The following is a 26,033-nucleotide window of genomic DNA, read 5'->3' as shown; positions in this document are numbered from 1 at the left end:
TCGCTGGATTTCAAGGGTTTTGCTGCGTTAAATCTGTGCAACATAACTTCACCTTAACTAAGGTTTTTTGAGGGAATTTCACTGTATAGTTTAGAACACCACCGGGCCACTAGCCAAGGCCAGTGGCCACTGCCGGCCGTGTCCACTACATTTTAAAACACTACCTTTCTTTCTTATACAGAAGCCATGGCCTTTGTCCATGACCAGTGACACTGATCTTCCGCCATGGCCCCTTCAAATGTTACCCTAATAGCTTTCTTCTGATCCCTTCAGCCGTGGCCACTCTACATTATGCTCCAATAAGATTCCTAAATGGACCCACTACCCATGGACTTTGCTGTCTCCACTTTCCATATTGCACCCGATATGTTGCCCCAATAGTTTGTTGGTACCCACTAGCCATGGCCTTCGGCCGTATTCACTTTGCATATTGCACCATTCAGTTCGTTAAAGTAAACCAGTACCCATATACTTGTGCCGCAGCCATTACCCTCCAACCTCACTATAGCTGTACAATTCCTTTTTTTTGGTATTAATCTTATTTTTTTAACTCACTCTTTTTTAAAATAAGGTTTCTCCCCATGACCGTGGTTATATTTACAATGTACTACAAATAACCCAGACTCCCGCAATTAACCCTGGTTATTTTCATATGACGCACTTTCATTCCCGATCCCATCCCGGTTATGCCGAAAACGTTCAAGCTTTGAACTTGGTCCCCAGTACCGCCCCTGCACCCCTACACACTCTTAAACTCACCAATTTCTCATGGTGTCCCCCTTCCCTTGCCCCACCTCCAGCATGATGCCATGTCATCCTTTTTTCTCCTCCAAATGGCATTTATCCACTTTTCAGCTAACCCCTTATACCTGTTTTAACCCCCGTTATCTCTCGGATTGAACAAAAATAAAATGGCTGCTTTTCTATTTCTGAAAAGCCTCACTGATGCATTGTGGGACACATAGCTATCATTTTGTATCAAAGGGGCATTCTCTCCTGCGTCAGATATTTAAACAACTTTTCTGTGCACTGACTAATCCGTCATCGCTCCCACGATCATTCACAATTGACTTGGGTGTCTAGGGCTGATGGGAGCTGAAGTCTAATACATCTGGGGAGCCAAAGGTTGCCGACCACACAATATATTATTTCTTCCCTGCCTGAGGAAGGCCATGAAAGTTCTCAAACAAATAAATTACTTAGTTAGCCTAATTAAGGTGTCAACTTGTTTTCTTTCGGATCAACACTCTAGTCTACCCTTGGCTAACACACTATAAGCAAAATGAGCATGTAATACAGAAGATCCCCCCCCAATGTACCGCACCAAAATGAAGCTAAAAAACTATTGGAAAAACAAGGCAGCTAGACAAGGACCACCTCTTTTTGAGCAAATGCAGAAGGGAAAATCTGATACCAAGGGGACCAATCAACAAAAACCCTGTGGCTTCAGCTTACAACACAAGATTCTCACAACAAATGCACATCAAGACATCAGAAATATTACAAAACAACCTTATTGGTGTATGCTGCAACCACAGAAGGATAGTTCAGGATTGGATCAAAACTATTCTCAACACAGAGACATTGCCCACGCATACATAGAACGAACTACAAGTGTCTACAAAAATATTCCAAGAATTTCTTCTAAATAACAAGAGGGAGACATGTAGAAATGTAAAGTGCTGAGACAGAGGGCCAGACACACTGCAGCTTTACCTGACAATCTGAAAAATGGCAAAAGAGACATGCACCAACAACAGGAATGCCAGCAACAGGAATGTGTTGTCAACCACTCAGATTATACCCCAGAACAGGCAGACAACTTGGTGCTGTCTAGGGGGCTCACATTCTGCCGTCTAAACCCATTGACAAAATAGAACTGTTCAGCAAACTTGAAACCTTCTTCGGATGATTCAGATTGAAGGAATTCTTTCATGGCAAGCCGGATGACAGCCAGGACAGTAATGGAATTATCAAATGGGACACAAACAAAGCCAGAAAACAAACCGCCAACTGGACTATGGACATTGGGCACAACCCAAAACTGGACTGACAAAGTGAAAGTTTCAGATAGAGTGACATCAGCCATACTGGACAAATGCATTCAACCCACCTATAACTGGACACCTACAGAAAGGAGGGCTTCACAATCTATGAACAGTAACCAGGGTGTTACAATCAAAGGAGCAGACAAAGGAGGAGCAGTTGCCATAATGAACACCAATGACTATAGGCAGGAGGCACCCAGGCAACTACCTGACAGAAGATATTACAAACTGCTGCAGAAATTGCTCCCCAGAATGCTCAAAGAAAACCATCCTCTCAGGCACAGGGATTGAGAACACCTCTAGCTGGGTCAAGAACATATTAAAGCCACTTGTAAGAGACTCTGTTACATCCTGGACACCACTGATCTACTTCACAAACTGGACAACATAGGCCCCCTCCCAAGGGGCACATTAGTAAACACCACGGACATGGAGTCACACTACATAAACATTCCCCCACATCGATGGCATTGAGGCATGTAAGACTGCTCTTGGTGATCATTTACTGCTTGCCAATACTATAGGAAAGTGCACATAATTCCATCTTGACTAGCAATTTCACATTCGGTACCGATCCTCATCTTCAAACGACGGATACTCAAATTGCGCCTCAGTAAACAATTTTATTGATGGCACCATTAGAGACCGATATCCTTGTGACATGTGACTGCAGACCTTTGAGATACTCAAGCTACATTGATGACATCCTCCTGATTCAGAATGCTGGGGAACAGTACATCCTAAGCTGCCACAGAAGATTTAATGAATTTCACACAACCGCCAACCTCAAACTGTCCTACTATCCTGAAAAAGTAAATTTCCCCAACACCACCATAACTATAAAAGATGACTAGCTAAATACCACAGTTTATCGCAAATCAACCGACGGGGACAGCTATTTGATAAGTCACTGCTTCCACCCAGTGCACACAAAACACGGTACAATAGTGAGCCAGGAATTAGGATACAATTGAATATGCTCAGACACAAAGGATAGGGATAAAAACGTGCAAGCTTTGAGATCAGACTTAAAAAACCATCGCTACAACCCACTAAATTGTGACAGATCAATCAACACGGATTCCCCGGAGCAACATCTTAGAATACAGAGCAAATGAGGCCCAAGCCTCGGTACCACCGACACCCACAGACAATCTAGAGTAGGAAACCCTCTGCAAGATTGCAAAGGCACTACAACCCATTCTGCAACAAGATAAATGCCTGGGGGAAGTTTTCCCCCAGATTCCCCTACTTTCTGACAAGCAGCCAATCTGAAGGGAATGATGGTAAGAAGCAAACTACATAAAACGCATGAACCTCCATTGTCAGATTGCCAAGAGATGCACAAAGGAGAGGTCAGCTGGTGAGCATTTTTCCCGCGGACACTCGTACCTTGGATGATTGCAAATTGCTGTACTCCGCTTACATTTCAGGACTGAAAAAACCAGAAAGACACATGGATTCAAATGCATGAAGACTGAAAGGGGGCATCAGCAGACATTTTGAATTCGTGAGTCACTTTAGTAACTGTCAGAGGCTCACTTTGTCCACCCATAGACTTAAAGGGATCACAATATGTAGCCACTGCACTTTCCAGTAATCTTTTTAAAAGTTGTTCATGGGCATCCAACTTACATTGCACCAGCCTCTCCAACCTAGCCCCATCAGCCCTCAAAATGCCCCAGCCCAAAAGCTTCCCAGAGACTTGTGAGGGCCCCTGTCTCAAGTCAAACACAGACCTTTCCTAAGGATGGCGATGCAAAACAATGCCGATATCGGGATCTGGGTTGAAAGCCCGCAATCTAAATGTTCAAGAAACAAAACACTGAAGATTATTTTTCCAAAATAATGTTGTCTTTTCTCACCAGAGCATTTCGAATTCGGCCCCCACCCCCACCCACCCTCCTACTTACCTGGTGTCCCTGCAACGCCTGTTCCCTTTCACTTCCGTGATCGGGAACCGTCGCCGCAGGCTCCACCACTATCCACAGCCCTAGTGAAATCCAGGATTGCGGCAGGCCCTCAGATTCAGGCAAGCCCCCTGCCCAGTCAGATGACCTCTAACTCATGGTTCAATCACCTAAAAGCACAGCCCTCAACACACAGGTGTTTGGAGTACTCTCTGAGTACCCTCAGGCCCTCCACAAGTACAGGAGACGACCCTACTTTAAAAGACAGCCAGATCAGTTTGGCAGTGTGGGTTGTGCTAGTAGGAGTTTGACGAAAGAGTTTGGCAGAGAGTGGCAAGAGAGAGGAGTACTGAGATGAGAGAACTAGAGGAGGATGTAGTAAGAGGTGTGACTGAGAAGGGGTGTTAGAGAGAGGACATTTGGAAAAGTGAACGTCAGCGTCAGGAGGCAGAGTTTTTGAGGCGTGGGGGAGGCAAAGCAACAGGGAATGAGCACAAGTTGGGAAGAGGTTGAAGGAAGTATATTAAGGAGAACGTTGTAGCAAGAAGGAGAGCAATTGTTATCCCGAGGGAATGGTAAGAGAGATTTGAACAGGCTTGAGTAAGATTGGCATCATCTAGATAGAGGAGATGGGATGATTGAATGAAAATGATGCCCAGAGAGACATCCAATTAGAAAGAGGTAAAGGCCCATTACATGTGTGGAAGAACAAGAGAACCAGAGGGAGGGTTGTGGGGGGGGAATATAACTACTATACCGGAGAAGCCATGAAGAGACCAGATACCTAGTCTAGAAAGGGAGAATAGGGAGATGCTAGGTCATTCCAGGGCAGAAACGAGACCCAGTGGGAGGTGGAGGAATGAGGCCATGCAAGCATATTGTACGAGGGGTCACCTAGATAATGAACTGGGGATCGAGACCACAGAACAGGGAATTGCCTAGAAGATCAGGGACATTCTGGGACAGACTTCGGGACAAGTGACAACTAGTTCTGAGCCAAATAGGTACTGCCACCAGCTAGACCCTCTGGATGAATTGTGTAGGCTCTTCAAGCCCGAGACCTGTTGACCCGAGAAGTCTGAGCACCTTACTTAATTGACAGGGTTGTGAAACCAAGCAAAACAAAAACCCTAAGACAAGAGCAGGGTCAGTGAAGGACCGAACCAAGGACAGTGGTTGGGACTTTGTAAAAAACACTACTATATTTTGATATACCCAGAGAGACGGTCAGAAATTGCCCAAAAGGGTCACAAAGAAGAGTCCAACTGAAGCTAGATGAATTTGAGTTTCTTTATTGGTACCCTCTTAATTTTTAAGTTATCACCAATCTATACCTTACCTAAACTTGTTAGTCCTTGTACAAAGTAGTATTTCTAAAATAAAGCTTAAAGCGGGGTTCCATTGGCACCAACCATGTTTATATACAGTATCTCACATTCCGCACTGCAGCAGAAGAGACTTTTCAGAAAGGAAAAGCAGCTATAACTTTTGTTCAAGTGAGCCAGTGCAGAAAACATGGTTGTTTAAGTGGATTCATTTTTTATTTAGTTTCAAAAATCGGGGTCTGAGGGAGGGTGGGTGGTAAGCAGCTTTTACTTTCTTACAACTGCCGGCTTTGCCTGCAATTAATGAAGACGGTGCCCTTTGTCGCACTGAGAGAACATCGAATTTTGTATGGAAGAGGGCGGGGTAGGATAGGGAGTGCCGTCTGTACATCGTCCGGTGTGTCTAACCTGCCCACCCCAAAAGAGATACAGATAATTTGTGCTGGAGTTGATGGAGCCATCGGCCCCTGATATGTTGCACACTTTCACGAAGAGAAGGTCCCTGGTCAATTTCCTTTGGGACAGTTACATTCTATACTGTTAGCTTTCCTTTGCTCAATTAAGGTCCGTAGGGCATGCATTCACTGCAGAGACAGTTTCAGGCAGAGAAAGACCATTAGGATAAGAGATTTCAGTAGGGGAATGGCACTTTCCGATCACAATCAAGACAGCCAGATTTTTCTTTTTTTAAACAGGGCAATTTGTTCTTTGAAAAACAAACAAAAACAGTAAAGATTGACACATTTGAAAAACAAAAATAAGACCAACCATACAGACAAGCACGAGAGGAAAAACTGCAGACTACGAAGAATATATTTAAATGGTGACACAAAACAGCACAAGAAAGAAGGAAAACGCATGTAATAAAGCAAATATGCAAAACGAGCTGCGACAAGAAAAAATAAAAAAAATAGAGAGCCTGTGTTGAGAGGTAATTCTGGCACAGATCAGAATATGCAAGTTGGGTGTTTTGTAATGAATTGGCAGCTTGAAACCATCAATGACAGTTTCACACAAAATGGAGGAACTTGATGGTCTGGAGATACCTACAATTTTATTTCTAAACTTTCTAGAGATTGTGTATAATGATGGCAAGGAATATTATGGGAATTTGAATTTGCAGAATATTCAGTACTGGAATATTGTTTTTCACTAAAAGATTCTTGCTCCCATTTGACATTTATTCTTAAGATATTTACACTATTGATGTGTTTCGCCACTTACATGTTTGTGCTCCTCTTCTATGTACATATCTTTCCCTTTACACTATAGGTTTGCACAATGTACGGGTACAGTAACCTGTTTTGTGATCACTGGCAAGCAACACAACTGCAAACTCATTAGCAACAGTCGCTCCAGCATCCTAGAGATTCTACAAAGATCCTGGTTAACATTCACATCCTCAGCACGCAGCACTACAGGAAGAGTCTCTTCTTAGCTCTCCCCAATTACTCGCCAAAAAGCCTTAAGTCCCAACTGTTCATACCCTTAACTGGTTCCAATTTTCCAGATCCACCTACTCCCAGAACATTGCCTTCTCTTGCCCTCCTCAACCTTCTCAGACCATCTATTCTGATATGCTTGCACCACCTTCTGCCCCCATGAACTATATCATTTTACCTAAACCAAACTTACTGTGCCAAGTGATGATTCAGGTGGTATTCTCTCTTTGCACATCACGTTCCAACATGCTGTCTTCCAACCAAAGACCAACCTCCTCAAAGTGACCTCTAACTCACTGGTTTCCCGGTCACCTCTGTCCCATCCCCCAGAGCGTAATTAGACACAGAATATAATGAACTGTCTAAGAACACCTACTAAACCTTCATGTGGTCCTGCATTGTATCCACCCTCCACAATCTTTCTGGCATCCTGGTTTTGTAATAAACCATCAGAAAAAAGTAACAAGCACCCCCTTTTGATCTAACTCCTATTCAGCATTTCTGTGAAAGATGCTTACTGCATAAATAAATAGAAAACACTACAATCCCTTGAACCCGGTCTATGAAACAAGATGCAATGGAAAAGATGGAGGCCAAGAACATTCCTTGCACAACGTTATTTCCTATTCCTGTCCAATGCATTACAAACGTGGGTAAATACTCCACAGCATTTACTGAGCGAGTGATCATTGATACCAGGCTTTGCCATACGTGCCTTAGTAGTAGTAATAGTAGTTTGTCATTTATATAGCACCTTTATCCCATTAGTACGGCCTCAATGCACTTGTGGGGGTTGAATGCTCTCAGGGGACCGTAGTCCAATGTATGACATTTTTCAGAAGGCATATTATGTGTCTGTGTGCATTAGCCTAAGATAGTGAGTTAGATGGGCTGGCCATGTCCCAATAATCTACCCATGATGATCAGGCATGGAGATGGCGCTGGGGGGGTTTAGGGGTAGTCATGAGAGACTCGTGTCCAGCTATACCAAATGTATTCCTATGTTGTTGCTGCATTCTGATGGCAGAAATGTTGTGCTTCATGTATTAGTCTGGTGTATAGAGGCAAAGGCATGCGAGTGGGTAGCCATGCCTGTGGCTGGTGTGCACCAAAATGGTGTTTGCCTAACGACCTTGAGGGTCAGATTGGAGCTTTGCCTTTGGTTTGGCCGAGTGTTCCTAGTCGTCCAGTCTGCTCCAAGAATTGCACTTTACCTTGCTCTGTACAGTCAACTGTGGGGACACTGACTGTGACCATGCCTAGGTGTCATGAGGTTAAGTGAGAGGGAAGTTCACAAAGTTACTGCAGGGATCAACTAGGTTTTGAGGGCCTTCCTGAAGGAGAGGCAGTCCTCACTGCAGCGGATCTTCAGTGGAAGGGAGTTCCAGAGGGTGGGCGCATGGACGGAGAAAGCGGATCCTCCAATTCTGGTGGAATTGAAAGGGGGGGGGGTCACAAGGAGGATTGCAGAGTCGGATCTAAGATTTCGGATGGGTTGCTAGCGTGTAGGTTGCCTTGAAGGAATTCTGGGCCAGACTTGTGGAGGGCACTTTGTCTGATGCACATGGCCTTAAAAGTCATCCGTCGGCTGATTGGAAGGCAGTGTAGTATTTTAAGGGGCGGGGTGATGTGTTCTCTCAGTGAGAGGACAAGGAGGCGCCTGGCTGCAGAGTTTGGGATTTGCTGGGCTTTCCGAGCTGATTGGCAGTAGTGGGTTACTGTACAGTACACATTTCACAAGTGTTTGAGGAAATCTCCCGCCAATCAAAACCATACAAAAATGCAAATTCATGGAGAATATCCTGAAGGACTTTTTTTTAACATTTTTTACTAAGTAACATCCTGCTCCATTTATGACCACATTTGCCATTTAATACAAAAACTCCATGTTGCAAATGAACCTTCAGGCAGAATGATTAAAAGATGCTAATTCATGAGATAACAAAACCCTAATTTACATTGCAAGCCATTAAGCAGCCATGATCGGCTTCAGAGAATGGGGCCAATGAATTTATTTTCTTAAATGAATCAGTAGAAAAGTAATTGCTGTTACAAGAACATAGTTGAAATAAACCTTTACGCTGATGACTTCCAAAAGAAATGTGGAAATTGCCACTAATACAGGCCCATAACGACAATCGCCTCATTGAGGATTGCTTTCTTAATCCATTCATCTTCTGTATTCTTTTACTGATGGCTGTTTTGTTGCATACTTTCCACGATTATAGAGAAATATGGCGCAATAATCAACATCTAAATTTCTCACAAAAGAAATACTAATGCTGGTAAAAGTAACGGTTATGACTTGCTGCTAACATGCTGCTACTAAACTAAAGGAATGCTCCCTCTGCCACGATTCTTGTTGATTTGTTCCTTTGCCCGGTTCCTTGCCTAACCTATTGAATCTTTGTTACAAAGATGACACAAACTACGTTTGAACTGAGTTTGGGGCAAAATGAAAAATGATAAGTCCCAGACTGACCTAGTGTGCGATCTCTGACAATCCGACTGTATCTAACAGTCTCTCTGTTAAACAGGCAGGAAATCTTATCTCTTATTTTGTTCATGAAATGCAGCTCTATATAGTGTGCTGTCAGCTATTCTGCCATTTGTGTTTTCTGGTGGCCATCACTAAATTTATTTATTTATTGGGTATGTATGTGTTTCTTAGGAAACCTCCTTTCTTTAGAATGAAAGGAGTGTTTTGAACAGATCAAATGCTCAAATCGGAGTCTACAATCGTCTAATCGCTGGCGACAGATTGGCTCTCCCATCTCATCCACCATCCCCCTTATAGCCGAAACCTCTAAAAGTACTCTGTACCACTACTAGCAGGCAAGTCTCAGAATTGCCACCACCCTCTCCTTCTGGAAACAAAGTGGGCATTTACCAACTAAATCATAGCAGGGAATGTCTGCCAGTGTCTGATATCAATCACAACTGGGCCCGATAGCTGCAGGTTTCACACAAACGACACAGTCATCATTGCACAGCGAGATCCAATGCTCAGAACTCCGTGGTCATCGATCCTCCTATTATACAGCCGATAGCGCCAGATGAAGTTTTTGTCAGAACACACACGCTTAACTGCTCCACACGCCTGTAACTTCCTTCTTTTGTACTGAACCCGTCATCCACTGCGTGTACTCGTGTGCAGAACGGTGCTGGGCTCGGCAGGCTTCGGTATTTATTCTTTTGCCCACGATCAATAGCTTGCCGGCAAAAGAACAAATATTACTTGGACATTTACTTGGACAAAAGTTGATGGGCTGGAGCGTTTGTTCAGGCTGGTGTTTAAAAAGTGGATTCATTTTGTAAGAGTCCCATGTGGCACGCACCCATAGGGCTCATCAAATCACAGCCATTATTCTCCATGTGCTTCTCCGGCAGACCTACAATGAGCGCAGCCAAGACTTGGAAGATTAGGTCCTCAAGTTCCAATACTGATACATCATTCTGCAGTTGGATCATCTCTTGATCATTTATGTATGAGCCGTACTAAAGAGCGATGTGAGGGGTCAGAAATGTGAGGTGGACCACGTTGTGAAGTTCTCAACAAATGCCATTTTATTATTTTATAAGGATGAACGCCTCACTATCCCTACCCTGACTAGGATTTCCCTGCTTAAAATAAACTCAAGGAAACACTAACAAAGGATATCTGTCCCTCACACTTACACATGTTATGTTATGATGCATTTGTATAGCGCCTTATATACCAGTGGTATGATCTCAAAGCACTGTGGGTTGAATGCCCTTGGGGATCGTAGTCCAGGTCAGTGGAGAGAGTAGGATAGCATATAGTGCTTGGGTGCACTTGGTATGTGTGAAGCAGAGTGGTTTGCCAGGGGTTTGGTTGCATTCTAATGCTAGGTGTGTTGGGGTGGTTGTGAGAGATCAGTGTAATGTGTGAAACAAGGTAGATGTCTCAGAGTTTGCATTCTGGCTGCCGTGGGGCCTGTTTAAGAGATGTGTGCAGCTAAGCTGTTTTTTCATGGGGTAGAACTGCGTTCTAACAGACTATTGAGCTGTTCAAGGAGTAGTGTTATGTGTACAGCTAGGCCGAAATTGATTGTAGGGTATAGCTGCCTTCTATTGTTCGTTAGTGTAAAGTGGAGTGTCAGCATTTTGGTAGGATTGAGTGTCTGTGCTTACCAGTAGGAGGCCCCTGTTCCTGGTTACTTTCAGAGCTCAATGAGCAGGCCGTGTCTGTCCTGGTGGTTCGCGGTAGTGGATTTCCCAAAGAGATACTCTGGCTGGTGTGGAGTATGGTTGTGTTAACCCGGTTGGACAGTCCTTTTCCAGAGGCTCTGTTGTGGGTGTCAGAGGGCCCATTTTCCGGGTACCTGGTCATAGCTTATGGCGGGAGGCTGGGTAGTTCCTGACATGTTTGTGGTTATCGCATGATTCTCAGGAGAGTCCAGCCAAGCATGGTCACTATTGTGCTTGCAGGTGTTCTTAGCCTTATTCTTAGGTAGGCCAGGATTGCCTCATTTGATTATATACCACCTTGAGTGCCCGATAGGTGGCATGATATGACACAACCGTATGGTTTACAACCGTAAGTGCTATGAGGCTCTGCAATGGTGATTGAATTGATACCGAGATGGTCAGGGATTGACACGGGTTAACAGGAATTAGGGCCCGACGCAATTGGCTGGCAGGAAGGCCCTTCGATAGTGGCTTTGAGTGTTAGTTCCCAGATGGGTAAAGTTTGGCAGGAGCGGATCCAGTTGCATTTAGGTGTCTGAAGAGCTATTACGCTGTGGGAATGAGGTGGTGCATAGGGGTCTGCGGACAGGTTTGTATAACAGTAGCTGGCATCTCCTGGAGTGATCGCAATATGCTTCCTTATGGGAAGGTAGTGAGTATGCTCAGTTACAGGTGTTGTTGAGCTCTAGTTTCCAGGTTGATGTATGCAGACAGGCATCTCTTGGTCTTAAGGGTGTGCGGCATGTCTGGTCGGGTGGCGGAGGGCTTGGCTGGTCACAGCATACGAATGTAGTGATGTCACGTCTTGCATTTGGAGTCATGGGCAATGGGACTTGGAGCACTGGGGGGGGGAATGGCCAACTAGTTGGCACAAGGGGGAGCTGCTAGGCCCTTGTTGGTCGAACCGGGGAACAAAGAGCCGCAGCTGCCTAGTCCAGATGATGCTGGTCGCTAAAGCTGGCTTCCTTGCCCCGACAGTTCCTATTTTTCCAAGGCGATGTCTTATTAGCCGGCTTCCATGGCCCAACTGTTCCTGTTTTTTGAGAGAATGCCGTTTTAACTGAAATCTGGCTACAGGTGGAGGGATTGGTGACCTTAGGCGGTCCTTTTCATGGATCAAGGAAAAACCATGTTTTCAATGCTTTACGGAAGGCCATGTAGTCCTGGTTGTGTTCAATGTGTGGGGGGAAGTGAATTCTAGTGTTGGTGCCAAGGTAGAGTAGGAGGTCCCTCCAAACCTGGCTGAATTGGTGGCTGGAATCACTAGTAGGAGGGCTTTGCTTCACCTTAGGGTGCGTGTTGGGCGGTAGGGCATAAACTTCTCTTGAAGGTATGTCGGGCCGGCCTTGTGTAGTGCTCAGTGGGTGATCTAGAGGATTTTGAACCTGGCCCTCTATCCAATAGGGAGCCAGTGAAGAGTGCGGAGAGCAGGTGAGATGCGATCCCTTCGTCCCAGTGCAAGCCGCGTTTTGGACTCTTTGGTCAAATAAAGGAGGAAATATATGGCAGTTTAAAACAATTATTGAATTCAAAATGTGACCACAGTCTCTCTTCATAACCTGGGCGAATTCCCCTTCTCCAGGTTTAAACACGATTCTGCTTCACAATTTAAGAAAGAACACAAGGAAATCCCGATTGGCAACAAAAGTGCCAATACAGTTCGATGCAACTTCAACTTGCCAACAGAAAGTTCCAACACAGAAGATAATTAAGTCCCTTCTTTAAACGGGTTCTCAGTTCCTCAATAGCAACAATGGTTATCGCAGTCAGGATAATTTGTCATTTTAACAACACAAAGAAATACAACTTCTCTGTAAAAGCCTTGCACGGCTCTTCCTCCTGCACCAGTAACAAAGTGTATGTCCAGACCACCCTGAAGCACTCCTTCAAATTTCACTTGGTCTGCTTCCATGATAGGCCTATTATCACCAAAGGTTAACCATACGGGTATATTCCCCTGCCCAAATAGCTTTTCACTACTACAAGTGCTTTTGTGATCAATGTCAACTGACAAGAGGTTACAACAGCTTCACAACATTCAACAAATTGCAGCTTCAACTCAACAACCTTTCAGGGAAACCAAGATTCCAAGACATTGATGGTCTTTAATACTCTTCTGCAAATGATGTTCCTCTCCTTTAGGTTATCTGTTCCCACAAGGGCAGTCTTTGTGTCCCTCTGGGTTCCCCATTGCACAAGCAATCAAAGACTGATCGGTATAGGGTCTCTTCCTGTCCCTCCCCTGGTTTTGGCAATGTGTGTGTATCCCAACTTGTATCAGATGTTCTGGACAATATGTTGCAGAGTGTATAGACCTTGCATTATCCCTCCTTCTGCTGTTGGCAATATTGGCTAGATTGCATTTGCCTTGGTTTCAGAGTCTCTTGGCTTGGCCAATTCTTATTGAGAAACTCTTAACAAAGTCGCCCCCACGGGTAGTTGGGTTTTCCACAGACTCACACTTGTTAGTCATTTGGCTTTGATTTACTAGAGTTTTGCTGCTTTCCCTGGTTTGGTGTTCAAAAACAACTTGCGAATCACCTTCACTCACACAGGAGTACTGCTTCTATTGTTTTACAATAGTTTGGTATTCACAAGTAACGTGTGCCTCACTTTATTCACACGCCAGTGCTGCTTCTGCTGCTTTGTACTAATTCCGCTTCTACGCGAGCGCTGCTCACTCGCCGGGTGCTTGCTTCCAATACGCAAGTAGGGACGGAGCGATCTGTGGTCACTGAAACCTGTGAACTCACCGGGTGTGAGGTGGGCCTCGGTCACCTTACCGTTTACAGGATGTCTGCTGTTGTGGCTCCTTGCGACCCGGCAAACACCTTCGGTAAGTCTGCCTTTGCCCACGCCACTTCCAATTGGAGCTCCTACTGCTCCTGGGGCTCTCTGTTGAACGCCAGCCACCAGAGACAGCCTTAAGGCCCTCTGATGCACGCCAGCCTCCTGCAAACCTACCGCTGTGCAACCTCTGCACTTCAGATTTCTGGGGCAAAGACTCTCACAGGATCATCAGCCGATATCTGCTGAGCAACAGTCCTGGGGTCTTCTCTCTCCTCCAGCTTCTGCCTGGACTGCCAGCACAAACCACGCTGCTTCTGCTTCTGACTTCTATTCTCCACCAACAATGCCAACTTTATGGCTTACACCTGAGGGGGCTTGTTGAGCCTCTCACTCTCCCTCAGGTGTGGGTCTCCTGCACTAATGAACTGACCACTCCTGCAACATTGTGCCTCTTCAGCCCTCTTCTTTGTCGCAGTACTCAGGGAATTATGGGACTTCAAGTCCCTAAGGGAAAACATAGGTTTTCTTATTTCTGTTTTACAATAAGCCATCAGAAGAGTAGGGCTTTGGGGAAAGTTGAACAGGGAGGTCTCCCATTAATCCTGACCTGCTCCCACCCCTCATGTGAGTCTCTTGCAGAACACCACCGCCAAGGGTCGGGATCAGAAAGCGCATGCCTTTAATTGGCCACATGTGAATGGTTGCAGGCCAGGTTTTCTGGGGGAATCATTGCTGATTCATCACAGCGAGTTCATGCTCTATCATAGATTATTCCCTGGTTCGTTCTTCTTTGGACTTGACTCACTTTGCAAAATGGATTCTTGTCCATTTATGTGACAGGATTTCACTAAGAGTGTTATTGGAACAACCATGAAAAGATCATGAAAGGGAAGTCTGTCACAGAAACGTCAAAGCATGCTTTTTCTGCTACTGATTAGGTCCAGGAGCAGAATAATGCATCCGTGAAGGGTGATGGTGGAATTGTAGGGCTGAGAGAAAACTCTGCAGCTCTGGGTCGTTGGAGGGTTTCTGGTTCCGAGAGGACCTGCTGAAATGAATTATTTGAGAAATCAATTAAGAAGGAATTGGACATGAATGAGCATCACTATGAAGCCAGAAAGCTTTGCAAGATTGCATATGAAAGCTAGATCCATTCTCTCGCCCGACCAGCAAGGATATGGGAAACCCATTTAGTGAAACCAGCTGTGATCTTATTATACTCTGCATTAGAAACATAGCAGATCTGGCAATCTGATGCTTCAATCTGTATCAAGATTAGACCTAATCTAGGATGTGCATAGACCTGAAAGCACGGCGAGTGACAAGGAGCGAAAGGTGGAATGGCATTTCTAAACTTGAGCCAAAAAGTCTGGTTCCACAAAACTTGCGAGAGTTCCTCAGCGTTGATGAAAACAAGACTGAATTGTTCTACTTTTTGGCAACAACTGCCATAGTAATTTCATTAGGGGCTCATTGTTAATGAAAATAAGAGTGGAGAAATTGTGTCTCCCCGTCTTATTCCCCTGCTCAACCCAAACCCGTCAAAAAGCAGTCACTTTGCTGCATCCTTTCTATTCGCTTTTCATAAAGAAGCTTCTCCCAATTCAGAAGAGATGGGCCCAAACCCCATACGATTTGGAAGATCAAACCTGTACCTCTACTAAACAAATGTCTTCAAGTTGTGAGCCTTCATGTCTAGGGGAGATCATTTCTTTTTTTAAACTTGTTTTTATTGTTTCACTTGACAACACACTTGAAAAGAGAGCAGAGGGCAGCCACATGGCAGCCACAGCGATAGAAGTAAGCATACATCTACAGCAACACACAACAGTTCATCCGTGGGAAAGTGGGGGGGGGGGGATCAGGGTGCAAACAAGGTACCAGCATTGGAGTCGAACAGACATACAGATAACACAGTAATCACATTATGATGCACATTGGGGAGAGGACCGAGTAGAGTTTGAGGGAGAGGACAAGGAGGTCATGTAGTCGTGGAAGCTTCGCCAGACATCTATTGGCCGTGAGTGCGGATGTTGCATTGCACTCCAGGTTTCTTCAGTGTCATGGGCCCACGTAACTGATCTAAGCCATTGTGAGTGTACAGGTGCCCTAGGCCGGAGCCAACATGACAGAATGCAGCGGACCGCCAGCAGCATACAGAGACCCGCCAGCCTCCTTGATTTCCGGCCCAGCTGGGGAAATTCATGAAAGAGACAATGTAGTGGGGTGGGGGCAATGGGGTGTTCCCACATGTCTGACAGCGTGGAGCAGACATTGGTCCAGAATTGGGTTAGGTGAGGGCAATGCCAGAGCATATGGATGTAGGTTGCTTGTTCCATGCCGCACCTGGGGCAACTGGAGGGGGAGTCTGGGAACATACGGTGTAATCTCTCAGGTGTGTGATGATATCTATGCAGGATCTTAAACTGAATGAGCTTGAATTTCGAGTTATAAGATGCATCTTGAGTGCGAGCGCACATTCGAGACCACCTTTCGTCAGTGATCTCCACCTCAAGGTCGACCTCCCAACTGTGTTTCAGCTTAGTGAAGGCTGGAACTGCTCTAGTCTGTACCAGGGAGTATAGTCTTGACACTTTACCTCTAAAGGATAGGAACAGAGTTCTGCAACTATGGGTTCATCGGGTGGTGGTGTGGGGAAATCAGGGTATCTGGATTTAAGATTCCTTCGAAGGGAGGAAAATTGTAGCAATGCAGAGGGCCGGCGCTTGAGAGACGGAGGGAGGTCCGACCACTCAACGAAGTTGCCTTGTTCGTATACATTGCGAAGCGACAGGAAGCCGTCGTCAGCCCAGCGGGTCACGATGGATAGTGGGACATCCGGAAGGAAGTTCCATAGCGGCAGGTCTCCACGGAATGGGTGTGGTGTGTTAACCAGGGCCCAGAGTTTGGTAAGGGCTAGGGAAGTGCTCGCCACAGGGTCTGCCGAGTTGGGGTCAGATGGTATAGGCTTGAGGATGAGGGAACCCAGCACCCGATCGGAGACAGATAGCTTCTCGAGTCGGACGTGGGTGGGGGCAGAGGGGGGGCAGTGGTGTTGAACCAATGGGAGGCGAATTGGGATTGAGCCACCACCCAATACCTAGAGAAATCTGGGGCGCTAAAACCTCCAAATTCCTTCGGGGTGGTAAGCGTAGGGAGTTTAAGCCCAACAGCCCCTGAGTGCCAGAGGAAGGTATTTGTAATATGGCGTAGTGACTTAGAGAATGCATCGCCAGGCCATACAGGTAGATTGGTGAACCGATACAGGAGTTGGGGTAATACTACCATTTTAAGAATGCCAACCCTACCTGCTAGTGAAACGGGGAGCCTGGTCCAACTAGAAGTTTTACTGGTCAAGGTCGACAGATAATTCAAGTAGTTGCCCTCGCGTAGCCTTGTTGTGAGACGGGACACCTCGATCCCCAAGTATGTAAAGCTAGATTGAGACCAGGTGAAACCCATCAGATCTGAGGGGGGACGTGTACAGTCAGTAAGCAGGAATAATGTAGATTTGGAGCAGTTCACTTTTAATCCCGATATGTCACCAAACCGGGCAACGTCCGCAAGGATAGGGGCAAGGTTGGTGTCCGGTGAGCGAATATACAGCAGAGCATCGTCTGCATAGAGGGAAACTATGTCGGCCTGGCCCGCTGTGCACAATCCCCTATGGGAGTGTGGCTGGCGAATCATGTCAGCGAAAGGTTCAATGGCCACGGCAAAAATTAGTGAGGAGAAGGGGCATCCCTGACGGGTCCCTCTGGCTACCTGAAAGGGAACGGAACATCTGTCCTCAGTACGGACTCTAGCTGAGGGAGAGGTGTAAGGAACAAGTTACTTACCTGTAACTGTTGTTCTCCAGCATGGGTCTGGCATGGATTCACATGCTCATGAATATTCCCCGTCAGGCCGGGAATCCTCGGTATGGAAAAAAAATCAGTATCAGTTTCGTTTCTGCTCTGTCTTTCTTAGTAGTAACCAATCACTGGTCTCTGGGTCATACTGCCCCCAGCCAATGACTGCACTCTCCCTAAGCCCCGCCTCCAGCAGCCATCCTCAGATTTGGTAGCACGAAAAGTGGCAGTATGACCATGTGAAGAGCCGCAGAGGGGTAGGCGGGAGGGTTCGCATGTGAATCCATGCCAGACCCATGCTGGAGAACAACAGTTACAGGTAAGTAACTTGTTCCTTCTCCAGCATGGTGTCTGGCATGGATTCACCTGCTCATGGATAAGAGAATACATAGCAGTACACACATGCACAACCACGGGAGGTGGCAACAGGCTCAACATTAAGCAATACAACAACTCAACATTAAGCAACTCTTACCTCCTCACCAGGCTCACCTTAAGCGAACAGGTTGCGCAGCACTGCTTGGCCGACCCTGGACTCCTCCCTGGAGTCCGGATCAACACAGTAGAATCTTGTGAAGGTGTGCGTCGACTTCCACGTCGCAGCCCTGCAGATGTCCAGCAGGGTCACACCAGACAGGAACGCGCTGGTAGCAGCGATCGCTCTGGTCGAATGGGCTCTCGGACGGCCGGGCAGCAGTCGGTTTGCCAACCAGTGACCGTGCACGATGCAGCCGGAGAGCCATCTGGAAATGGAAGTCTTCGAGAGAGCCTTCCCTTGATTCGCAGTCCCAAAGTTCACAAACAGCTGTGACGTCTTCCGAAAACTCTTTGTGCGGTCCACGTAGAACTTCAGCGCTCTAGCTACATCCAGCGAGTGCAAAGTTCTCTCGGCCGGCGACGAAGGCGACGTGAAGAAAACTGGCAACACCAAGAGCTCGTTGAGGTGGAAGTCCGACGGCTCCTTGGGCATAAAGGATGGGTGTGTCCTCAGCACCACCCTTGTGTCATGAAATGTCAAGTATGGAGGCTTGCAAGATAGGGCCTGGATCTCTCCCACTCGTCGTGCGGAGGTGATGACCACGAGGAAAGCTGTCTTCCATGACAGGAACTTCAAAGGCGCCGAATGCATAGGCTCGAATGGGGCCCCCCATAAACTTGGTCAGCACCACATTAAGCTCCCCCGCCGGGGCAGGAGCCTTCACCGGCGGGAATGATCGGAATAGTCCCTTCATGAATTCTTTCACCAGGCGATGAGACCACAAGGACGTCCGTCCCGTCGTCCTGGTAGATCGGGAGATTGCAGCTAGATGTATTTTGATGGAGGCGTGAGCCAGTCCAGCATTGGCCAGCAACAGTAGGTACGGCAGTACTTGAGGGGCCGTAATCCGCATAGGGTTAATCTTCTGTGTACGGCACCAGACAGAGAACCTCTTCCATTTATGTCCGTAGCACTTGAGAGTTGAGGACGCCCTGGCCTTTGCAAGAACCTCTCTGCAGTCAGCCGGGATGTCGTACCCTCCAAACTCTAGTGCTGCAGGAGCCAGGCCTGCAAGTTCAGCGACTCCAGGTTGTGGTGAAGAAAGGCGCCTCCTTCTCTGGAGAGAAGGTCTGCGTCCGTCATCATATCACCCAATAGAAGTCATTCCCTTACAGCTTGCCCTCGGATCGATGTCTTGTATGCATCAAATTGTCTGTTTACTTTGAAATTGTGGCACAATAATTTAAAAATATTCTGTCTCTCTAGTTCGAGTGCTTTAACAATACCGTTATCAAGAAAGTAAAAGGCATTAAGCCTCCAAATACCATGGGATCTTGGGATTCCCCTTTGGATATAAATGAATAGGGGGAAGGAGGGTGGTCACCTATAGGTTGTAAACTGAACGCTGGACGCCTTGCCCATATCCAGTCTATGCAGGAAAACATAGCCCAGTCTTGAAAATGTGTAGGGAGCAGCTCAGAAGGCAAACTGACTCAGAGCTGCATATCTAGGCCGCCAGACATTCTAGCCCCAGCAAGAGCAGTAAACATGAAGGACAACCAATGGACAAGCACTTGAGCGTGAATTATCCAGTGCATCATGGTCTGCTAGTAGAACAAGTCTCAGCAGGTATCCCACAACTAGACGCAAATAGGTTCTAGTATGTTGGCAGTAACGGTTGGGGCAGTACATCTATGGTAGTGACAGGGGTTACACTCTCACATGACATATCGGCGCAAAAGATCTTCATTTTGAATCAGGATGCATTTACTCAGTATCACATTCACTCCTCAAGAGTCCCTAGCAACCGGTACATGCCAGAATCTATAATAGAGTGACCCAGAAAACCACACCCAGCTCCTACAGGGTGGGTTTCATGGTGGAGCACTACGCCAGGCTTTTGACACTTAAATGGAGTAACTGCGTTGATCTAGATTTTTATACACAGTCTATCCACAGTCCATGTCATACCAAAGCATAAACCCTTATATCCCAACGGGTTTCATCGGCCATATTCTGCACCAACATTTCCATTAGCTGTACGACGCCAACCATTACCTCCCAAACGCTCACAAACCATTAATTATGGGAACTCGGAAGCATCTGTCACCCTTCAAACTAGTCCCCTCTCTTATCAGCCCTGTTGTTCACTCTCTAATTTGCCCACTTTCATAATTCGGACCGTGTAGAACCGAGGCAATCTCACGTTTGTATCTTCGTTTTAAAATTTCAGTCACTTTCTCTTCCATCCCCAGATCCCAGTTCCTCCCTCATCACATCCCAGCAGACCATAGCACCCACCCTCCTCAGACTTCTTCCTCTGACAGCGTAGCAGAGCCCCCAAGAATCCCGTTGCTATGAATGGTGCCCGCCTAAGCAAAAAATAAGCGCAGTAAATTAGGGTAAGAATATGAAAAAAAGGCTTTACGAAAATAATGCAGTATAAAATAGCACTTTAGCAGCAGGTTTATACTCTGCTATCAAGGCTTCTAAATTTAACTCCTTGCCTGGAACATAAAAGGTTCAGCAGTGTGACAAAAATGACAAACAATGGGTACATACGTAACTCATATGGTGCGACTCAATGAAGCACGTCAAGCTACACCAAAACCTGCTGAAACTGAAGCGGAAACAACAAAGTCCAAGTAGAAAACAGGAATTCAAAATAATATGACAATTACAGGCAATGCATATAGAAAAATACAATTTGTGTTTGTGGCGATGATGAATTGGTAAAAACGTGCTTCTGTGTAGGGGTCCAATTTGTACCCATACAGCAGGGTAAACTAGCAGCATACTATGGCTCTTTGGACACTGCGGTAGTCTCACCCTATTACGTCGTCATCCAACATGGAAGCACATTTTTCTATAAATGCTCAGCAGTTAAGATCACGTATTTTTTCTTTTAATAAAGAACTGCAACCCCCACAAACACAAACAAATTTGGAGAAATAAAAAAAGAAAAACAAATACAAATCCCTCACACTGTTGACAAGGGGCTTTCTGAACACAACGCATTACTTTTAGGACTGGCGTTCCCCCTTTAGACCACAAAAACCCGTGACATACTGTTGAGAACTCATTCTCTTACTCAACATCCGAATGTGGAAAATAGAATGTTGCTGTCAAAGAGGAATTAGCTTGGTGTCGCAAAAATGTCTTCTGCTTCTGTAAAAATGAAAGCAAACCCTTCCAGGATTTAAACCCGTGAAAAGGAGAAGCCACGAGCTCTAGAGATGAAAACATTTCCCATCCCTCCCAACTTGGGCTAAATAATAGTCTAGCTTGGGGTTCTTCAAACTTTGGCTCTCCAGATATTTTGGACTACAACTCCCATCATCCCGAACCAGCATAGTAAATAGCCAGATGATATGGGAATTGTAGTCCAAAACATCTCGAGAGCCAAAGGTTGCAGAGCCTTGGTAACTAAACAATGGTGAAAGTGTAAGCGGTCCAGCCTGCAATCCAGCGATTTCCAACCTTCCAGAGCCTTCTTTTCATGCCCTCCTCCTGGTGGGGTAGACAAGAGGTTGGGCAAAAAAAGTAATTTTTCACCTCCTGTACTAAGTGGTCATTCAATATTAAAATACATTTACCATACAAGCAATATTTCACTTTCGGTCAGCACTTTCATAGCGGTAGAGTTGGCAAAATACTTTGCCATTAGGTGAATTCAGAGTTAATGAATATACGGTACACAATTGACATTTCTTTCAATGAAGTTGATATGTCAGAAGTTAAATTACTTGGATTTGGAGATGACCCGCGGGCAAGAGAATGGGAGCACTGCTGTACAGCCATGTGTGGAAGATCTAGAAAATGGAAAAATCGGTTATGTGTTGTCTAAAGCATCCAAAAACAAAGCAGCGCAAAAGCCTGTCACAAGCAGCGTGTATAAAGTGATGCATTATTTAAAGAAACAGATCATTAGAAGGACATCACCTTATTGATTAAAGAAAGTATACTATGTGAAAGTCACAATTCTAGAGGGCATGGCTGTCAGAACACAATGAGGTGGCCCGCAGACATACGTTTCCACACACGCTTTAACAATGAGACAACTATGGCATGGCAGTGACTTACTTAATTTCTATAAACTATTCAATGAAAACATTTCCAAACTTGTCAGGTATAAGAACATAACTTGAAACGATCTTTACAAACTCTAGGTACGCTGCTATGATTGCTCAGCTGCAGTAGCACAGGTCTGCACACTGTAGGTGTTCCGTGGACAGCACAGCTTACAAGAAGCAATTCTGGTGCTTAGTGAGAGACCTTCTGGGGGATTTCCAAAGATCTGTTATGCCATGCATACAAAACACACTGCTCTCTGGTGCCTACTTCAGTGATTCAAACTTTACGCTACACGATTCTCCCCTTAAGCGTAGAGGTTAACAGAAACAAAAACGATGATCAACAGAAGTCTTAGCTTCTGGAAAGAAGTTTCCAGATACACCATCACGATTGCCTGTCGGGTTTCACAAATGCGCTGGAGGACTTTGCAGTAAGAGAATGGATCAAAAGCCACACTGGCAGAAAGAGTGTGTGCTCTACGGGAATAGGAAGCACAGCACGAATATGGAGCACTTCTGCAACTGAAGGCATTGGCATTAGCCAAGGTCCTTTCTGTACTCGTGGGAATCAGCCAATAGCGTGCGCTCACCCCAGCACCAGTGAAATCAAGAGCGAGTGAGAGGCCAGGAAAGAACTTGAAGCCTAAAACATGCCTCAGAGGGTGTCGGAGCACTCCACAATGTGCACAGAGAAAAAGCACAATTGAGGCAAACATTAGATACGCCTATACAGTCATGGTAAGGACATGATTAAAAATTAACCTCGAGAACCAAGAGAAGAATGATCACAGGCTGAGACAGAGTAAAAAAAAAACAAACGTAGGAAGTGGAGTTGCCCAAAATACCCCTTGAATTATCAATGGATAAATGGAGGTTTTGGGAGAACTAGGAACTGCAGACACGGCATAAGGTTCACAAAACAAGGAGATCCCTTTGGATGCTGTTCTGTACTCTGGAACATCACATTGACTAAACTTTGCCCTGAGTTATATTAAATGCATATTATTTATTTAACAATGGTAAATGGCGTCAATCCCTGAGGCATCAGGGTGCTCATTGCATGACAGGTACATAATGCAGAAGCATGTGCAGGTATGTAAGATGGTAGGTAGCTATTGAGACAACAAATAGCATAGTCTTATGAGGTGCAGCAGGGCCAGGTCCTTGTGGGTGGGGAGGGAGGATTCCAAGTGTCCTGGGTGAATATGAAGGTTTTGAGCTGTTTGCGGAAAGTCTAATCACTCTTAGGGTGTGGAGGAGTGTCTTCCAGTTGTTGGAGGCGATAGTGGGAAAGCTGGCGCCCACCACCTCTTTTACTTATGAAAGTCGGGATGGTCAGGCGATTGCTATGCAACAGTTGGGTGGGTCTGGATGATTGTGATTTCTGGATTTTATGTGATAGGTATTTTGGTGCAGTGCTGCTTATGCATTTGTGAGTGATGGCTATTAACACATCAATGGTGCAGACTGAGGATAGAGATGGTTTAAAGGATGGCAGGGCAGAGCCCCACCAGTGGAGTCCTGGGTTGGATGATGGTAAGGCCATACAGTTTCTGGAGGATTTGAATGCAATAAAGTGGGGTTTCCACATCCAAGTGTTTTGGTTGGTATCACCCCTATTGCATACAGAACTCACATGCAGGAGTAGTCATCCCATTACTTATGCGTCCAGCACAGAGTTCACCCTGAAAGGAGGGGAAGAAAGGAAAGCAGAGGAAGAGAGAGAGCAAGAGAAAGAGCGAGAGAGAGAGAGCAAGAGAGAGAGCAAGAGAGAGAGCAAGAGAGAGAGCAAGAGAGAGAGAGCGAGAGAATTACACAGATAATCAGCAGGAAAGGTCTTTTTGGAAGACCCATTACAAGAGCATCACAGGCCTCAGCAGTACTATCCCTCCAATCACAGTGCCTAGTTCCTGCTCCAGGATGTACATGTTCATTATATTTCAAGTTGGTGTTGGCTTTTTTTCGACGTGCATGACAGGGTGCAGTTCACCCTGGGGACAAACCCCAAGGATCTGGCATTGAACACCAGAGTGATATATATATATAACAAACTTTAGTTAATGATCAAAATGTACCGCAGCAAAACCCTGGATAGCCAGTAAAAAACACCTTAACATTGCACCGGTTACGCAATCGCATCAGCCATAAGATCACTCTAGGTATTTGCACAAATTTAGACCCCCCTCTACGTTTCTTGTTCTACATATGCAATTTTAGAATAGTTCATAACAATGGGTACATTGTGAAAAATAGTCAACAGCTACGCATGCATCATATAACTAACTACTCGTGAAGCTTTAATTTGAAGTCGTTTGGTACAAGTTGAAATCTGAATTATAAGTATGAAGGAGTGAGAGATAGAGGCGACCCACTTCCCCCAAGAGTCGTATCATACCACCCAGGGTGTGATTAAAGGGAGTAGGAGAGTTAAATGGCAATAGAGAGTCCCACAACAAGGGGCAGAAGCAGGGGGCAGCAGTATCATGGAGAGAAGCATAGAGACAGCAACGGCTGCTCAAGGACAGGATCCGAGATTGAAGGACCATCCATAAACCGGAAAAAAATGTATTGGTGTGCAGGAGTTCTACTAAGGCCGCTGGTTAGTGGAGTGCTGATGTCACCAGTGAAGTTATCTGTGATGTCATCATTGTGGTCATAGGCTGCATAACAGGGGGCACGAAGTTAAGGTGGCTTTAGCTGAATTTCCAGTGTTTTGTTGAGCTACATTTTTTACCTTAACTGATCATTAACTAAAGATTTTGTCATTGAATTTTAAGGGTTTTGTTATTCCATAGATTTTTTCCATACAACTGGCCATAGCCTTTAGAACACTACCAGACCACTAGCCATGACCTTCGGCCTAGGCCAGTGGACACGGCCGGAAAATCACTACCAGACCACTAGCAATGATCTTATTTTAAAAAGCCTGCTTGTTCCCATTGATCTCTCCTATAATACCAAGGCATAAAATAAGTAGTGTTGAATAGCAATTTGAGTATTCGAAAATGAATGAGGACTAGGCCGAAACAGTTATTTTGTTTCCTTCATAACATTTTTATTTTTCAAAGAATCTTTCAGAAACTTTCCAGTCAAGGCCGTGCCAAACCTATTTTGTTGCAAACTTTCAGCCAAATCCGTTGCACGAGTCAAATGTTATTAGCAATACATTTTTGGGATTTCCTATGTAACTCTGTGTCACCTTAACTAAAGGGTGGAGGTGGCTGCCTCAAATGCAATCAGGCTAGAAGTGAGGAGGAGCCAAGAGGACCCCAAGTGATATTTGGGAGTAGGAAGGGGGCTAGGGAGTACGTTTGCAACACAAGGCTCAAACATTGTTCACATACCCTTGGGAATAACCTGGGGTATTAACATGTCTACCAAACATTTCTACTGAAGCTGCGTCACGAAACGACAAGTGTTGTGGTGAGAATGGGAGAGGGCAAGGGAGGTGAGGATGCCATCAGGGGAGTGGGGTGAGCAGGCACACACGAGGGGCCGGGCACTTGGTGAGGGAATGTAAGCATTTTATTTCCATTGTTTTTTATCGACTCATCTCAACTATAGGGTGGGGACCGCAGCCCTGTATTATAAATATAGGGCGCACCCTGGTTCCCTGCACAATTCGCCACACAGCCACTGGTGTTCTCCGCCTACCAGTTTCAGTGCTCATCACATCATGAGGGAGGCTGTCTTTATTTGCAGCTCACAGCAAGTGCAGGTGCTGTCAATCAGTGTTAATTCTGCTGCAAGAACTTCTGGTAGCTGTAGTCCTCAGATTTACAGGGAAACCGTTCACACCCAGACCCACAGTGGGGAAAGGGTGGGGAGTTGCCTACAGTGTGGCAATCCAAAGCGGGGCAGGCGTCACCCTGGTGCAGCATCCTATTCGGATATCCGGAATCCA

The 26,033-nt window shown here is 45.7% G+C and overlaps 1 protein-coding gene across 2 annotated transcripts in view; it reads right to left on the bottom strand.

The window, feature by feature from the left end:
• The window catches only part of METTL9 (methyltransferase 9, His-X-His N1(pi)-histidine), a 325,352-nt gene that overhangs the window by 11,106 nt on the left and 288,213 nt on the right, over nt 1-26,033 (bottom strand). Inside the window, exon 5 of one of the 2 annotated variants that reach the window (XM_069645616.1) lies at nt 21,803-21,868. The exons of the other annotated variant lie outside the window; for it this stretch is intronic. Coding sequence (XP_069501717.1) covers nt 21,803-21,868 — 66 coding nt within the window. The remainder of the gene's footprint in view (nt 1-21,802; nt 21,869-26,033) is intronic. 2 annotated transcript variants of the gene reach the window in all.

This window comes from Ambystoma mexicanum, chromosome 2p (genome assembly GCF_040938575.1).
Source record: "Ambystoma mexicanum isolate Mex_15411 chromosome 2p, UKY_AmexF1_1, whole genome shotgun sequence".
Classification (NCBI taxonomy): Eukaryota; Metazoa; Chordata; class Amphibia; order Caudata; family Ambystomatidae; genus Ambystoma; species Ambystoma mexicanum.
The sequence above is the reverse complement of the archived record's forward strand: the minus strand, read 5'-3'. Positions and strand labels throughout refer to the sequence as shown.